Source organism: Rhopalosiphum maidis, chromosome 4, assembly GCF_003676215.2.
Source record: "Rhopalosiphum maidis isolate BTI-1 chromosome 4, ASM367621v3, whole genome shotgun sequence".
NCBI lineage: Eukaryota > Metazoa > Arthropoda > Insecta > Hemiptera > Aphididae > Rhopalosiphum > Rhopalosiphum maidis.
Window position 1 is genome coordinate 49,521,895 of NC_040880.1, and position 20,584 is coordinate 49,542,478.

The 20,584-nt window shown below is 25.7% G+C and overlaps 1 protein-coding gene across 2 annotated transcripts in view; it reads right to left on the bottom strand.

Moving 5' to 3' along the window:
• Positions 1-20,584, bottom strand: part of LOC113556761 — a 169,712-nt gene that overhangs the window by 33,108 nt on the left and 116,020 nt on the right. For both annotated transcript variants that reach the window (XM_026961892.1, XM_026961891.1), the window contains one exon: positions 2,298-2,481. In XM_026961892.1, the coding sequence (XP_026817693.1) occupies positions 2,298-2,481 (184 nt within the window). The remainder of the gene's footprint in view (positions 1-2,297; positions 2,482-20,584) is intronic.

Genomic DNA, 20,584 nt, shown 5'->3' on the forward strand with positions numbered 1-20,584 from the left:
GATAACCAAGAGCGTCCATCTGTTACAATTTAGGGAGGTAACTTGTGAGGTAAAATTATAAACAAAAAATCTAAATAAGAATCAATAATATTTTTTATTAGTAGTTATTTTCATATTTAATAGTTAACTAGTTTTTGAAGGTGATGCAATTACCTACTATCAATTATATAATATTATAATATAGTTCTACCGATGTCTTATTATAGTTAATTTCAATCAATCGTAGTTGGTAAGTGCTGTCGTGTATTTAGGATGAGGAGAGGAGGGTGTCTTCTATATCTAGACACCCCCTCTTCGACTTCAAAACATAGTCCAATATATTAGTATTTTGCTCATGCTTATTAAATTATTTATATCCAAACTGCAAAATTGAAATTAATTTTATTAGATCCAACGACACGATTCAACGTATATTTTTTAGCAAAGTTTATAATTTATTTGGAATAACCAGAAATTATTCGAATTTCACAGGATTATTAAGGGAGATTTTGGAAACCCCCTCCCCCCGTATGCAACTAGGTAGGTGCATTCAAACAGTTTGGTTTTCTGATTTATACAGTTAAATCGTTTTCAATATCGTATATACCCACAAAACAGTACGTGACACGTAATGTTACTAGAGTTGCTATAAAAAATGAGTAATTAAAAAATGAAATTTTACTTTTTCTTTATAAATACCATGTCACACCCTGCGCTTTCTAATAAGCACTCTCGGTGACAACTGTCATTGTGTAAACCGAATAAACATATTAAAACACAGTAATAAACCATAATCGGTAATATCAAACTACATAATATATTACAACAGGATAAATGTACAATGTTGGGTGTACTTTAACGCGGTGTCTACAACAACCGTTCCTTGGCGCGGAATAATACGCCTACGACATGATGGTACACTGTTACGTATCTAACGCCTCACCGACCGCATAGATCGAACGAGCTTTGGGGAATCGTCACATGTGACTAGAACGACCCGAGCCGGGCGGTGCACTATATCGTGTCCGTTTTGTTTTTACCGTAGAACCCTGCGTGCCACCATTCTTCGTATAGAAACTGAAACCTCGACATCACGTTCATTCCAAACGTTTTCCTCGCATTGAACTACTCCTGGGGATCCATTTGTCAAGTCCTACGTAAGCAAATCCGCGTCTAGTCAATCTTCCCTAGCGTTATTATTGTATTCCAACGTTTGAATTGCATAAGTTCGTTTTGTTTCTCGTCGCATGTGTAATAAATAAAACCTATGACTTTAAATGAGCGTGTTCTTGCGAAGTGTCACCTTTGCTCTCGCGTGCTACGTGCGAACCCACATGCAAGGCGGCTTACCCCGTATGTTCAGTGTTCACTCTTATTTTTTTTCATAATATAAAGAATTTATTCATAGGTATTCTGATTTTTGGAATTTTTAAATATTTACCATTTATAATTTATATCATATAATCAAATCTATGAGATGTTTTGTAATACTCGTACGGTGAAAAGTATTCCGTTGAAACAAAAACTTTTGTTTATCAAATGAAAACACCTTTTTATTGTTTTTCAATATAACTATAATGTTTCTGAAAATGTTGACATAATCAAAATTAAAACTCAGTAGAGTAGTTTTTGAATTATTTAACTTTGATGACTCGACGATTTTATTAATTAAAAAGGAATCTTATCATCATTTGTGATTTGAAAATATGAACATAATATAAATATTCCAATCATAATATAAACACTAGTTCAAATATTACATATATTTTATATTATTGTAAACATTTCGATAACTAAAAATCTACTCGTTCAAATTTCGAATCAAATGCACAAAACGTTTAAAAAAAATTATTCAAAGAATAATAAAAATAATAATTTATACAAAAAATAATTTACAGTGAAAATCGGAGGAGGATTCCCATTTAAAAAACAGATGTTTCATGTTTGTACCATCACAAAACACTTCTGGAGTAGTAAAAAATATCTCAAGAATATAAAAGTATGGTCTTTGAATATATTTAAAAATTACAAAAATCAGAATTAAAATAAATGCATTATTAAATGAAAAATGGAGATAAGCATGCTCGGTGAAGAATGACCGTGTAGAAAAAAAAAATGCTGAAAATATAAGATAAATGGATTTAACGGGTATGATAATACGAGCTATTGAATATCACGTAGCGTAAAACGTAGTTTAGTAAGTAAAACGATTGTTTTGATCGATTTTACCTCGCGTCACAATAATAATATTACTATCGTTTTATCGAAAAACCGTCCGGCGATTTTCGATAGGTTATGGTGGCGTGTACGTTACTTGCCTGGAACCGTTGAAATGACCGGCATTGACGAGCCTGTACACTTGTAGTTCGACGCGTCTGTCGTATCCGGGGTCCAGCGTGTACCAACAATAATTCGGGCCGGACAGCGCGGGAGATTTGATCTGGCCGAACGTCGAGTTTGAACGGGCCAATAACATATCGGCTTTTATCGTGACGTTGCACACTGAAACAAAAATACAACGCGTTTCATTAGAATTATTATTATTACATCATGAACAGTATGTTTAAATTAATAACTATACAGACTCGACAATGTTATAAGACCACAATAAAATAGTATGCATTCTAACAAAATCGATACATACGAGTACATGCGAGTGGATAAAAAATATCAGCTTTTTTGATAAAATATTACGGAGAAAAATATCAAATCAACTCGGTTAACTCAGTATTATTATTATTTTTTTTTAATTATCACATGGGTTATACATAATATAGTAATCTCGCAACTTGATGGTTTTTTTTTTTCTAAACAATAACATGATATTTTAAAATATTATGCATCTTATAATCTGTATTCTATGCTATTACTTATATTCTTAGACATTAGCTGTCACAGTTCGGGAAATATTACATGTTCGTGTCAAATAAATTATTAACCAAGGAATATAAACATATTATGATTTAAACGTTACGTATTATTTTTTAAGCTTGTAGAAAAAATAAGCTATTCGTACCTACTTATTACAATGAATTTGTTGCGTTATGTGAAAAGGTTAAAAAAAAATGTTAATACTTAACGCCCACTTTGTTGCTATTAAGTCAATGATGAGCCAAATAATTTATATGCATCGTATTCTATTATTATGATACGATACCGTCAGGTCAATATGTAGTATATCATATTAAATCGGTTATGGGTGCCAAAAATGAACAAAACAGTCAAATTTTACACGTAAATATGATTTAGTATACACATTTCATGGCATAATTAATTTCAAATTACAGCACTTCCTGTTATATAGGTACGATGCAGCCTTTGCCACGAATGTGATTATGTTTCAGTATTATTAGTAACCATTAGTGTGGTGCGCTCTCAGAAGATTTGTCGTCTTGTATTATAGTTGTATGGTATGCAACACAATATAATGACGGTTTAAAATTCCAAAAAGTAAGCCCCGGGTTTGTGTGTATAGTTAATACCTAACGTCTAATGAGTTGAACATAATTTGTGATCTCGACAATTTATTATCAAAAAGCAATTGCTGTTTTTGATTTTAGTTTTAGTGATATTTAATGTTATATTAGCTATTAACTGTTATTAAAATATGATAAAAAGCGCGAAAGATGATTTTTTATAAACATTTATTAATAAGTAGGTATAACAAAGCATGTGTAGATCCATTATTTCAGGAATTTTGAAAAGGTCATATAGGTACAAACATTTAAAATATATTATTTGTTGGTGTAATTATGAAATAAAATAAATATTATTAATAAAACCGGATAAGTAGCTCTGTTGTATTACAGATTGCTGTACCTGTATTAAAGTTTGAGCGTTCCTCATTATTGAGTAGGTCATCGTAACATATGTGTTAAATTCTAATTCAATAACAAACCATTGCAGAAAAAAAAAAAGGATTTTGGGTGGAGATATGTATTAGCCTCAATCTAGGATATTTTATCATTTATTTATATCACTAAAAATAATTTCGTTGGTTGAAAATATTATTAAATTCTATGATATTATTTTTAACTTATAAATCAATAAAAAGGTACCTACTATGCACCGGTGTGTATAGGTTCGTGGTATAATTGCCCCGATATTAGTTTAAATATATTGATAATTTCATTGTATGTAAAAACTGATAATTGAACAATAGATAATTTGGGAAGCCCAACGAATATTATGTAATAATTATTTTTAATAGGCATTATAAAATAAACATAAATTATTTGTGGATAAATCATTATTATATGTTCGAATATCCAATATCGCTCGTACTTGAACTTCAAATACTTATCAAAAATATATGTGGCTAGAATGTACGTGAATTTATTCTAATATGCTGCACTTATACAGATTCTTGTATAAATTGAGTAAGGTAAACGATTTTTTAGGATGTCAGCGCACTATTTGTTTTATCTTTTTGCCACGTCGGTCAGAAAGAAAAAACAGATTTTTACTGACTTCCTTTTAACTATTTAAATTTATTTATTTATTTTGCACTAACTCCCCCCACCCCCATATTTGAAAATTATATTCACTTTCTTATAGTTTATACAGTGTATATTAATTTCAGGAATAAAAACATACTAGCTGCAATTACTTGTATTTATTATAATGTTAATTATAAAATACTCCTACTCATGCCATGAAAAATTATTATTGAATAGTTTCTTCAATCAAGCCAACCAAGCTTTTTTTTTTTATCTAACCTCCATCTATTGTGCTTATTGTAAAAAAATGTTGTACTGGTTGTGTAAACAAAATAAATATGACAAAAAAAAAGATATATACATAAAATGTTCTTAATTTCGTAATTAATTGTTTAGAACACAAATAAGATTAAGTACTAACAAGTATTAACGCGAACAGACGTCTTCTCTAGAGCGGATTTTACTATAATAATTTTAAAAACAATTTTTTTTTTAAATTATAAAAATAAGTTTCATAGAAACTATTTACATAATAAATATCAAAACCTAATAATTATTTGAAATGTCATAGTATAATATAATTAAATAATATGGTTTAAATATTGATTGGAAAATGTTTGTTTTATTATATAGCCTTTACGATATTGATTTGATTAAGTATAATTGTGTTACTATATAATTTACAAATTAATGGTTAAGATAGAAAAATATAACACCTTGATTTAATATACTAAACCATTTTTGTAAAATAATATTGATTGGATGCTGTACTCTATTGAATAATATTGCCTAGGTTTACCAGCTATGTGACAGACATATCAATTCAATAATATATAATTAAATCTTAATGACGAAATGTATAATTTATTAATGAATTACTTTATTGACATTAAATGAGATAAATTTTATTTTTTTATTTATAACTGTTAAGTTATTTATATGCAAGCTGAAGAATTTTAATCATTTATCAGTTTAAAAAAAACACACTTAAATAATGATAAACGATTACAACTTAAATATAATCATATCTATTGAAAAATCTTGTTCAAATTCAAAAGATTTTATTGACAATTGAAATGATTACTCCTAATAATTCATACACAAACATGTTTTGATTATAAAGATATTTATTTATTCATTTTTTTACTCTATAGGTACTCTAAAGCCTTTTAATAATCATAGATATACAATAACTATATTGTTTATAAATAAAATATGTTTTCTTCATTTATTAGCATAATATATTTACTTATATAATAATCGTGTCTGTTGAGTTAAAAATTTTAATTTGCATAAAAAGCTTATGAAAATCAAAACGAACTCTTTTAAGTGTTTTAAAATTAACTTCGTTTAATAGTTTAAAATGTTGATAAAAATACTATCTTTTCTATTAGTTATAATTTTGTGAACTGAAATTAGTGATTATTTAATTACTAGCATTGTGTATTTTAAATTTAGAGTTTCCTTTTTATTAAATTATTTTATTATTTTACTTTTATTCCTTACATAAATTTGTAAATTGTTCATACTTTTGTAATGCCCTCAAGACTTATATTTTATATTTGTCCAATCTTTTCGATTTCAAGTTGAACGAAGTGTATATTGATTATCTTACAATGGTGTTATATTTATTTATATTTGTTATTGTATATTTTTCTGTATGCACCACTTTGGAAGTAATGCTATAAGAAACTTCCATGTAACTCACAAATAGGGGGAAAAATAATAAAACTATACTTGGAAGTTGGAATATATTATTCTCTTTTAATGATTTTTAGTATTAACAAATCAGAAATCTTATACTTCTGAAATCACTGTTTTGTTAATGAAATCATGTCACAACGAAAATACATCTCAAACAAAATTTAGGTATACAAAAACTAAGAATATAATAAGACATAACATTCATATCTTCAACTGTTTTTAACAGTTAAACTTTGTAGTTACAATGTATTAAATTGTGATCATCCGTTCATTGTCACGCACTCAAACCAGAATTACATTAGAATAATGTATATAATATGACAATAGATTAAAATCGTTCTAATGATTAGAACAAATTAAATAGAACAATATGTACACTATATGTACACGACGGCCCTTAGAATAACTATTATCACTGCGATAGATTTTCCCTTGGCGTTCTGTAGAAGCAAAAAAAAAAATTCAATATTTACACAGTTGTTCCAACATAGTGTGTAAATAGAAAAAAATATATGTAAACATCATACGTATGCATATATATACATATTGTATAAACATTATAAACATTATAATGTATACGCCGACATACCATCACAACTTGTGGTATGCGACGAACGCTATAAAACACATCTTAGTAAACGAGAAGATATTGTAATGATATGCTCACAATGCTCACATATTATTACCATTGTATAACAACTTAAAAATAATAAATAAATAGCAGTAGGGTTGTCATGAGCAGATGACGGTAACCCCAAATATAAATCTGCATCACTGATGAAAGGGGCGATTCGTACTTTATTATAAGGACCTGTAGAAATTGTCACGTATTTTGTGGCAATAAAGCGCAAGACGCGTGACTTTCTTATGTGCCGCCAGAGGCAGGAATTGCCAAATAAAATTGTCCACCACCAAGGAGAAAGCTAGGTTCTTGTAAACGTAGAGGCTTTTGACACATTCGCCAGTTGTTCTCTAGTTTGCATGACCATGTCGTTTTTTTGCCAGTGCATGCGCACCAGACATGTTATCAACGCCGGATTTTGCAAGTAACAACTGGACTTAAATTGATTTGAACTAAATTAGTGTTGTATTGTATACAGCTTCGAGCCAGGTGAAGTGCACGTGAATTTAATATTAGTATCTGGTAGATAATTTTATTTTTTAGCACGTGTAGAAAATAATATATAGACTTTAGATCTTATGACATTTAGTCTAATTTAACAAGTTTTAGCTACCTTTGGATTTTCAACTTAACTTTTTACTCTTTTATTTTTACGTAGTTGCAACATCAAAATGTCAGCCAAATAATCAAAGGCGTTCTATGTACGAATATTTTCGTTATCAATGAAGACTAGAATTCTTATTCGTAGTCGTTATAATACTATATATTTTATATGGTACAATAGCACATCGAGTTTGATAACGAATTATCATCTGATTTAAAATACATAAACATTTCTTACACACACGAGTAACTCTGTGCAGTAAAATTATACCAATATAATATATTTAAAAATTGTAACCATAACGCCAATAATATTATAATACGTAGGGTTATTTTTTGTTCTTCGTAGTTGTTATCGTTCATGTCTTTTTCAGTGCGATTTATTGAACCACATAAAGTATAACTACAAATAATTAAATTATATACATCACCGTATCTGTCACATAAATCATTAAATACCAATCAAATACATTGGTATCTACGCGAGTTTTTGATGTATGGAACAAATTATAACTAATAATAGTGATGTCGAATAGAATTAATATACGTAATTTTATTATTATTGTGTAATGAATTATGCATTATTCCTAGGTATCCTTTAATAATATTATAATGATTAAACTAGTGACAACGTACTCGCTAATTTAATTCATGGAAAGTTAATGTAATTATTTTTTTTTTTCATATAAAATGTATAGCACAAATATAAAATACAATTTATTGTATTATTTATATTTTTTTAAATTTTTTAATATATTATATCAATTAAATTATGTAATAAATTAATTTAATTTTTAGAGTAGTTTTTTCGTTTTGTCTATTAGGTATACCATTATAATCGTATTTTATTCAGTAATTACACAATTATTTCGAAATTATCAACTTATAAAAAAAAAAACAAATAATAATATCCAGAATTTACGGTGCTCAAGAAGTAATAGAATATCTTTGCTCAATGATTAAAATAACATTATAAGACATAATTATAATGAATTAGCTAAAGCAATTTATTAAAGTATATTAAATTGAGAAAATTTAATCGTAAAAATATTACGATTAGAATCTTGTATCCCCTTAATAGTATATAAATTGTATAGTATTTAGTTTAATATAAAGTTTTAGGAAAGTATTTCATGGTTTTGTTTTTTTTTTAGTTTATATCAATATAATTGATTTTTGTGAATAAAAATCAATTTAACAATACAAAAAATCTGAAATAATATCAAAGCATATTTAATTATTGATTTCTATGTGACCATACAGTCCAAATATAATTAAAGTGCGTGTCGAAAGAGGACCTATGGGATTTCACTGTTCAATAAAACTAACATTCCAATATTCCAAGTTTGATCAAATCACATACATAACTTAGTGAAAAATAACAAATTAAATAGCATCACAAGATTAATAATTGTAATATGAAACAATTGAAACAAAGAAAATACATTAGAATTTATTTATTTGTTTTGGATAAAAAGTCAATGTCAAACTTGGAGTTTCTAAATTAGTGATACCCGCCAATTATTGTCTTATCGAATTATACCATATATCATTATTGGTTAGTAACTTTATGATTTAGTTCAAGTTTTCCTGACTATATAAATAATTCTAATTGTTTGAATGATTATGTACTACTATTATAATGAGTTTGTGTAACAAACGATACCTGAAAACTTTTGAATTAAACTTCTGAAACAAGTATATATACATAATTGTCTAAAATGTCTACATTATATATACATTTATATTAATATATCTACATAAATTTATGCTAATTATTTGTTTAAATATTTGTTAAATTAAAAATATAAGTTTCATATTTTTATTATTTCCAATTGTATGAACGATATGTATAGACATAAAATATTTGAGTAGAATTTAAATATAATATAGGTATTGTGTATATAACATTTCATATTACATTAAATTAATATGACGTAATACAATACCGTGTGCTTATTTTATAATTGCATCATAATAGTTTATTTGAATTTCGTATATTTATTCAGAGTAAGTAAATTCAGATATAAATAAAATATTATGGTTCACGCATAAAAAATATTTTGAAATATTTATAAAAATTACATATATAAATGATATAGATAATTATATATGTAACGTTGCATGTAAATTTGGTTTCAATTTTGAGTTAACGGTAAATTGTTTGTGAATTTTAAATGTTGCCAATCATTTGGCCAAAAATATAAGTCGTTTTCAATTGTTTGATTTATTTCGTTTTTGTTTTGACCCATTTTATTTTTATACTTGATAATAATATATTATACAATTGATACATTTTCTTCAAAGTTGTCAATCATATTACATTTAATTTTAAAAGCAAAATATATGCTTTACATTGCCCGTGTATAGTAGAATATCGTATATTATAATAAAATATATATATGGTGGGGGATATACATTGAATAATCGTCCTAACACGAATTTATGTACACGTGTTGAACGTGTACCTAATATTCTTGTAGAAGTTGAAAACCTACGTGAATTGTAGTCTATTTCGTTTTGACCTCTACGACCACCCCCCCCCTCTCCCTAAAGTTTATAGGTCGAACTTCTTTTGGGCGCTTTCGCAAAACAAAATCAAGGAAGCCAAAACAGTATTTTTATTTTTATATTTCCAATTTAAACAAACTCTAATATAAAAATATGAGTAGTGGATATTTTCATAAGATTAAATAAGCACATTTTTTCTTTTTTTGTATAATAAAAGTTTTTATTACACCATTTATATATTATATAATAGTTCAATGAGTTTACTGACAAAAATGTATAACATTAAGGTATCAAATTTTTATTTTAAAGCTGTAATCATTATTTCAGTAATTATAATATATGATTCATCATTGTAATTGGCAATATTATGGTCGTAATGATTATTTTTTACTTTGACGAATTTATATTAAAAGTGGAAGCTTAAGAAAATATACCGAAAAATCCTTTAAATAAAAAAATACGCATATAAAACATGTATGTAATGAATTGTATGGTTTTTTCGAGTAACACGATGATATCTATATACACAAGGTTTAATACAAATTTAATGTATGGTCTATTGAATAAAATAGGCTGCGCGTGCACGTGCCATTTTCGACGGTATAATCGATCAAAGTCAATGGTTTCAGTTTTCGATTTAACTCAGTTTTAACATATTATTTACCTACTCGAAAACGAATATCTTGTATAACTCGTGGAAAAATGTGTGAAATAATTATTTTAGCCGATGTATTGCAAGGCATATGTAATTTGTGAGAAAATTAAAATGAATTTGCATTAGGTACATCTAAAATTTAATTGTAGTAATTAGATCATCATAAAACCACACATTATGGTTATTGAATATAATTGCCCTACTTTACATTAATCAATAATACTTTTTTTAAGTTTATTAATATTTTTTTTAAATCGATCATTAATGAAGTTAATTTTAATAAATATATTTCTAGAAAATTATTAATATGTATATATAAAATAAAGTAAAAATATATAAGCAAATTGTAATTATTGTAGATATGAAATGTGTACTTATGTATAAATTACTGTACCTATAAGTGGCACAAAATACAATTACAGAAATTGGCGCAAATACTACCTACACATTACTTTTTTTTAATATTCTAAAAAAAAGATTCAAACTGCGTTTTGAAAATAATTAAAACATTAATTTCAATTTAAATTCGGTTGGTATAACGAATTATTACGTTGGATTATAATATATTATGTCATAACGTATAGTGTGGTATAAAATCGACCAATTATATTAAATTTCCGAGCTTTAGGCTACTGAATTGTATTGCGGCGACGTAGAATCAGATCGTACTAGTTTAAATTATTGTTACATATTTTATTATTCTATACCAAATACCTAACCTTACCTAATCTAAGGAATTACATATTATACATTATTCGATACACGTACGATATCTATAGTAATACATGTGAATAGTATTGATGGTATATTGTATTATTATCCTAAACCACTCTCACAACCTATAAGGATGTAAGTAATCCAACTACACCACAATTTTTTCTTGTTTTGGTGTATAAAATATTATTTACAAAGTACAATATAGTGATTTTTTAGTGGCACCACTTCATTAAACTAAATGCTTAGTGGATTAGTATAATATATTATTGTAAAATAATGTATACATACGTGTTTGTGTGTAGATAACTTTCGGTATTCGACGGCCTTTCACGGTGTTAGCCTTACATCTAACACTGCAGCAATACATTTAACCACAAATGTGGGTGACCGGTATACTGCGTGTATGTGTATTATTCTGTACTTCTGTAGAATAACACACACACACACACACACACACATACACCTATACACCTTAGTGGTGTTCGACGTTTATTCTATCCGTTTTGCCGAAACAATTCGTTATCTACCGAACCGCAAAATCGTGTGACCGAGAACCATATACAATACACCACTTGCCGATTTATTAACAATTCACCGTGGTGTACGATCATCCATGAAGTCAACTATAATATATACAGGGTGATTCGCTAGAAATGATGACTCTTCTCACCCTTAAATAATAAATTGTATTTTATTATCCTTGTTTTTTGAACGTATACGTTTACATAAGGACCTTATTTTCAAACATTTTTTTTTTACTTTTAATGAGTATTCTGCTGTGGATGTACAAATTTCTTTTTTATTTATTCAAATATACAATGAATCATTCTCCTTAAGTAGATTATTTTTTTTAAACATTTTTATAAACCTGAATCCAAATTCAAAATATTAGCTTCTAAGTTATTAATATTTATGAACTAATAAAAATTATAATCATTAAGTAATAATTGTCTTTAATAGAATACAAAATGTTCCTATGTAATATTTAATCTAGTACTTATCATTATACTTTGACAATTTTTACAAATTATATAGCGTTTTAATAAACTAATTAAACTAATATTAAATAATAAAATGTTTAAATAATTTAAATCTATAATAAGTATATCTTCTAAATATATTATCACGGAGTACATTCTTTATAGTAGTTTATCATTGATATTTCATAAATTACTTATACACATTTCAATTTAGATGTACTAACCTTTTCGAAGAAATTAACCGTTTAACAATTCACAAGAAAAAATTATATTATACGAAAAAAAAGAATTTTTTTTCTAACTACAGAACACTCTTTAAACAATATAAAAGTTCAAGCATTTAAAAATATGGTTTTTACATATACTTAAAAGTTCTAAACATGATAATGTTCATAAATTCATTATAAAAGAAGCAAAATGGGGATGAGCCATAAGCATACTTGGTGAATCATCCTGTACATATTCGTGTGTATATATAGTGGTAGATGATGTGTTAGGTTACAGAGCTTTTCCATTTTAGTTCGTTTTCCAAGGAAGAAAAACACTTTTGTGCGTCAGACCATATTGCACATGGTTTATTTGTTAAAAATAGTAAACATGATAACTTTTCTACGAACCTAGGATTCGTTATTTTCACATTATATTCTTTCAATCGAATAGTATTTACATTTTATATAACGTGTCAAACTTTCATACATTTTCAATAAACATTTGGACACTCATTGTTAGGTTTTAGATTTTGAGTAGAACGATAAATTTATTGGTATTTTTTTAATAGGTGGGGTTTTCTTTTAGATTCTGAGTGGAGTGATGTATTTATTTTATTTTTATGTTTTTTATCATTTTATGGAGTAGTAGACAAATATATATTTCAATCATTAACTTCGAATATTACTTCTAGTAAAAATTAGATATAGTAAAAATGTATATATTATGGTTCCTTTCAAAATTATTCGGAAAAAAAACCGAAAAACAAAATGAAGGAAAAACAAGAATTTTTATATTACACCAATTTTTGACAAAATCGAAATATTATTTAATTGTAATTCAAAAATAAATAAACAAATTATTTATAATAGCATTTAATATACATGATATAATTTTAAAAGTAATTTGATTCTTTTTATCTATTTATGAATATTTTAAATTTAAATATTAAATAATGTTTGACTAATACAATTTTTTAAAATTCTAAATATTATTCCTCGGGACCTAAAACATTTTTCACTGTGCAAGTTATTATTAATTTTACATATATTTTTTTTTAAATAGTAAGATTGATTTTAAGTAATTTTATATCACAATCGTCGAATTTATTAATATCAATCTATGGTACGTTAATATTGACAAATAATAACAGTTATAGATTTGTTTTTATCAAAAAAATCATATTACTATTTACTATTAGAAAAATAAATTAATAATGTAAATATAAATATATGATAAAATACCCTTTTAAAAATACGTTGATGATAGATGGTTTGCTCAAAATTGTTTTTGAAATAATTCATCATCGAACTTAAATTTAACATATCCGTTTCAATACGATTTACCTATTCTACGGCATATATACTCGTATTATAATAAAATATATGACATAGTTTTCTTAGGAAAAAATTATATTTAAAGAATCTTTTGAAAATTCCTACTGAAGAAATTCATAACAATATTTGAGAAAAGTGCATAGTGTTTTTAATATTAATAAAAAAATATTTAATTTTTTTATTTATTTTTTAATGTTAATATACACATGATTGTAAATAAATTAAAAAATGTTTAAAGTAATTTCAAATCTTCTGTAGTTAAGTAGATATTTTTTGTATGATTTATTTTCAGGATTATACAGAGTTATAAAATAACCTTGTTAATATGACTTCTTTAATTTTAAAATGGTTCAGGCCACTTATAAATTTAAGTATTTATGAAATGTTTGAATATTTTATTATTTTTAAAATTTGGTTAATATTGTTACGATTATAGTATGAAAAAATTTAATTTTCAAATACGATTTTTCGAAATGTATTTATTTTATTTTTTTTATGCTAATAAATAATAATATAATATGTATATAAAATTAGTGAAATCGTATAATTATAAAATATAAGCTGAACAGTGGATACGGTATAGATACCTAATATTATTAGACACTCGTTTCCTTCTGCTTATCTCATCGAAATGTAGTTGAGTGGTGTTTGTAAATATTTTTAAAACAATGACAAATAATCGTATCTAAAACTGTTTTTTAGGTTAATATTATAAAATAAAAAATTGTAACATTGTATTATTAAAATATTTTATCGTATTATTATTAATAAATATAATATTACAAATTTAAATATAATTGATCACTGATCGAAAATCATTTATTTTTATATAGGCTATAACATATATACTGAATTAAATATATTAGAATTCATTCTATTGCATGTTTCCAACAAAATATTTATATATTTTTACTTCGCAGTACCATTTTCTATTTTGTACTTGAAAAATAATTTTTTTGTATTGCAATAAATAGATATGTAAGTGTGGCCATTTTTTTCAGACAATAATTATTTTTTCTTCTTTCAAATATTCTTGAAATAATATCGAAAGCTGAAAAATTATATTTTTATCTGGCGACACATAATAACTAGGTTTGCCGGCTATTGGATGGACCGAGTGGTTACTAATTAATATCGTACCCGAGATACCAAAATCCTAAGTACTCAATTTTGGATATTCCAGAGAAAATTTAATTTATCTTATGAAATTAAAAATACAATTGACTATTTCTTCTAAAAACGAATGTTTTGTTTAGAAATAAGAGTAGGTCAATTAAAAAATGTAATTAATTTAAATAACAGTGTTATATTATTATCATATTATAATAAATATAATATTAAACTGAGGCTTTTATACCATAGAACACTTATTTATATTTCCATATACTTAATATACAGTTAAATTATAAAAGTGATTTAATATGAGTAAACATTTTTGAAACTTACTAACAATAAGTTGTAATTACTAATTAAACTATTTAGACTCCTAATTTTTTTTAAAATATAATATTCATGATTTAATAAATGAATAAACATAAATCAGTACCTTTAAATACATAATTTTCTAATTACAGGTTATATATTTGTGTATATAATTTGTATTTAGAAAATTTTTTTAAAAAGTATTATTATTATTATTAAATATGTTTTGCATAAATACAATATTATTAAATTTTCAAATTTATCTCGATAGAATGTTTGTAGCTAACTAGCAGAAATAACGTATGTTGACGTTTTATGAAAATCGAATACCTACGTCATATTTGAATATAGTTAATAAAATAGGTTAATAAAATATTGAGATTTTGAATAAAATATAGAAAAAGTTAAATTAAATATTTTTAGAGTGAAGTATTTATTTACAACGAATTTGGATTTTATAAATTAAATTTTATAAAAAGATCGAATTTAGTTTGACTTAATTTTAAAGTAGTGAAAAACTCAAAGCATAAACTAGAAATTACTTAAATGAATAATTAAATTTGTTATCAGTCAAAATCTAAGAGTATTTGATACATTTTATTTACATTTACTGTTTATTTATATTCAACAAAAAATTTAAGATAATTAAATTTAAACAATTGTTTAGTGAAAAAGTTTAGTAGTAAAAAAAATTGTTTGTGTTACAAAGTTAAATATTATTATTATTTTATCAAGATATTACAGCAAAAGCAAACATTTTTCAGTAATATAATTAAATAATAACATTTTTCTTAAAATTATTAATTAATTTAATTTGTATTGTGACTATGATTTGAATATTATGTTGATTTACATATTTGTATTTTACAGTCTTATTTATATTATTATAATAATTAATAAATAATATCAGTTTAGTTATTATAGTATAATAGTTATTTATGGTAACATTTTTAAGCGATTAATCAAGGAACAAACCATTGTTTCATTATTTATATAATATATTAGTAACAACGTTGGCGACATGCTGTCGTTATTATTTACATAACACTAGGTTTTCTTTATCAATGGCATTCGTATTACGGTTATTATAGATTCTCTATAATCGTGCTTCGCGAATCAAAATAAATGACTTCGAATTGAAATAATCTAATTGGAGAATCGATCAAAGTTAAGCGAAGTCCGATACTTGAATCATAATTTAATTATAATGGTTATATTTACTTTTAATTTTACTGAAAATTATTTTTTACTGGCAAGACAAGGGGTTTGGTATTCGAGTATTTTTCTGCATTTTCCCGAAATTCTACTACATGGAATATATATACGCGTATTGCGTTATTGGCTTATAACCAAAATCTCGTTTCATCCGGCCGCAATTCACACGAGATAAAACCATTATTTTTCCAGAGTATCTTATTTTTTTTGACCTTTTGGCGTTTTAATGTTTCTAGATGGTTTTCTGCAAGTCTTCAGAAATTAAATAAATATCTAAAAAAATAATATACCTATTGTATTTAATTCGTTGCCCATTAACTATAGACGTCGTAAAAATAAATATATTTTTGTAATAAAATAAATATACCCGTAGGCGTATATCTCAAAAGCACAAATAGTCATCGTGGACAATTGCGATATTAAAATAGTATATTTGCAACGACTAAATCGAGAAAAAAATATTTTCCACCGTGAAATGTAAACTTAATTTGTGGTTTGTAACTGTAAGGTTTACTACAAAATAATATCACTGTTCAATTTTTATTTAGAAATTGAACGGTTGTTACACGGTAGTTGCCGTTTAATTAAAGTAGAAAACTGTGGTATAAACAAGTATAAATAATTTGACAAATACTTCAAACATTACGAAAACGTTAATTACAACAAGCAGTGACATAGATAAGATAATATATTTTATCTGGAGTGGTAAAGGGGTTAAACAAAATATTATACATATATATCTGTATAACACACGCATGTTGAGTAATGTTGTGTTCGTTGTTAAACATGAATTATATAAGTTAACGTTAGGTACGCCGTTATTATAATATAATTGTTTATCTCTCGCAAGGGTGCTCACAGCTAGCATAATATTTATACATAATATACAACTACAATTTATTATGTAAGTAGTGTAATTATACATGACTGCATAGTTTTTTTGTATTTTATTGTTTATTAAAAAATGTCGGGTAATAAAATATATTGTTGTGAAGGGAAAAAATGCTGTATAATATTGTAATGGTGAATGGTATATTTGACAGGATGTGCGTGGGTAGTAGTTATGGGCATTTAAATATTCATCGAAAAAACAAAGAAATTGAAAATTATTTACAAGAACAATAATAAATATTTGAGAAAAAAAAATTCAATTTGTATATGCTTGTAGTTTTGCACGTATTCTGCAATGTATTTGTTCTTTGGGATGATTATTTACACGCCGGCAAACTCGATCGGTGAGTAGGTATATTCAATTGTGATGCAGTGGTCTATAGAAATATTACAGTCAGCCCCATTCCGTTTCAGCAATACTCTCAATAGTCACCTCTTCTGTGATTCTCTTGTGCATTACATACACAGAATTGAAAGTGACTTATTTCTACCCTGTTTAACTACCCTTACTAAAAAAAAAAAATACTATGCTTTGTATGTATGGTGAGATTAAAACAATATTTTTATCGGTGTTTTGTTTAATTTTTTTGTACATTTTTAATTGGTTTTTATCCATTAATTTAATTATTTCATTGAATTATATAATATCCATATAATACACAGCATTCTATAATATATGTGGGAAAATGAAAAAATACTGTAATAAATAAAAAAAAAAACTGTTTTACAGAATAGCTTCAAGCTGCAGAAAATATTATTATGACAACGCATGTCGACATAATTTTTACACAAATACGTTATCATGTATTATATTATACATACACGATGTTAAAAAGACGTTTAATGTCACGAGAATGTGAGGTATTTTAAAAGTTATCCAAACATAATTCCTTACATAATGTATAAATATAATTTCTATGGAATATTTTTGATGTTCACGAAAAATATTCAAAACGGAGGCCGTTTTGATAAGGGAATGTTTAGGTATAATATAAAACACAGCCAAAGTAGAAAGAACAGAGGCTCACCTATATTCTAAAATTCTACCGGATTTCCATTTACAGTATTATACTTTGTAGTTTTATACAATACCTGATCATACATATTATTATGCGCTTCCATTTTATCCGCTTTGTGTTTTTTAATTCACCGGTACATTTAATAACCAAAAAATTACTTCTGCAGTTCCGGCGTGCAGATGGTGTGTATTACATGTACACATACAATTATGTAAATACATATACCTTAAAATAATGGATTGTTATTAATACTGCACACTGTATTAATACAAATTATTATTACTTATAATAAGTAGGATAATAGGTAAGTAGTCATTGATGAATATACACAAACATATATACAAACACTATACATTCGTACAAGTGCATAACACACATAATAATGATAATAGCCATACATACTATTAAATTATAATACTCTTAATATTGTTTAGCGTCCGCCGTATTATGGTATGTATAGGGTTTTGTGTGGTTCATTTTATAAAATTTGAATATTATTATGTGTTTTCAATCTTTTTTAGATGTTTGAAAGTCGAGTTTTATGTCAATGGTTATTTAATATGGTACTAATAATTACATTTGTACTCGTATATCAATGATTTTTTTTTTTTGTTCGATTTATATAAAAAGAAAGTATTAATATAATGTTTAACAATTTGTATTGGAAAATATGACAGTTTGTTCGACATCAACTAATTTATCAGTTATATTATTATAATATATATATGATTATAATTCATTGTAATAAATATTATACTTAGAGCGATTTACAATGCATGATTACTCTATTTTTTTCTTCTAATAATTAATTTATTAAAATTTTAAATTTTAAAATGATTAAGTAAGCATATTTAAAGACTATATTTTCAATTATTTACATTTTTATACAATATAAGGGGTGTCTTGTACCTCCTGTGGTATCGAATTCTTTTATTCAAATGAGAATTGCCCTTTTTTCCTTTAAATAGTTAATCGGATGACTTTTTTTGAAAATATTTATATATCTAGATAAAAAATTCAAACCAACAGTTTCTGAATTATTCAAATTTAAAGGTAAAAGATAGTCATATTCAAAATGATTCAACAACAATTCAAAATATACCTGTGTTCTTTTGAATTTATTATTTATTAAACTTCGAAAATTATTCTACTGTATTTGAATAGAAGTTACTAAAATTTAAAAAAAAATCATCTGCTTAATGTTGTCCAATAAAAAGGTCTAATTTGAAAAGATAAGTTTATATTGACGCAGAACTCCTTAAATGTTATAAAACATTTACATTCAAAAAAATATAATCTTCAAGTATACTTAACATTTTTGAATTCAAAATTTGAATTTATTTATTATCATATTATGAAAAAATAGGAGTAAGCGTGTTTGGTGAATCATTCTGTATATAGTTTTAATCTGATTGGTTTTGTGTAAATACTCACATCACACTGATCGGTTCAATAAGCTCTGCTCTTGTTAACCACCCCTGGTTGGATAATTTAACTGGTTAGTTATTCGAAAGCATTACTAGGATCTATACGTGACGATACTGATTATAAAAGCTGGCCGCTATTGCTGTAGGGTTCGCTAAACGCTGGCGGTTACGGTTCACTCGTGCCATAGTCGCCGTAATCACTGGTTATATGAAGTGATTCTTTAATCAATAAACAGTCGTATTCTCAGTAAGTTAATATCATTGAAAATTTAATTTAATTTGAAATTATATTACGTATACATTAATTATAATATAATATTTAGAATAAGAATATTTTAATATCTTAAAAATATATATAAAAAAAAAAAATGTTAGGTTAATACATACATTTAATTGAGAAAATGTATGTACATTGGTAGAGTGTAAAAATAATCACTCTGTATATTATACACATACTCGTTCGCAAGACCCGTAGAAACGATTGGTTGGACGTTGGACGTCATTGCATCTATTACTTCCGTGCCACGAAACGATTTCTATCGTAAAAAAATTCCCGAAGTCGCGTATCGACAAGTGACATTAATATTGATGATAAAAAAAATGTATTCATCTGTTGTGTTTTGCATGAATGTATAATACTAGTTTAAACAGAGTCGATAAATGACGTGTGGGTACCTATCATCAAGATATTATAAGATGAATGTTGTATTTTGTATTTTATTATTGACTTATGTTTAAAATTGAGTTATTGTTAAAGTATCGATTTCAATAGACATTTGATATGGCGCTGTTTTTTGTTTGTTTGTTTGCCAACCTAATCAAAACTATAACATTGTAGTGTATCTATTATGTAGAT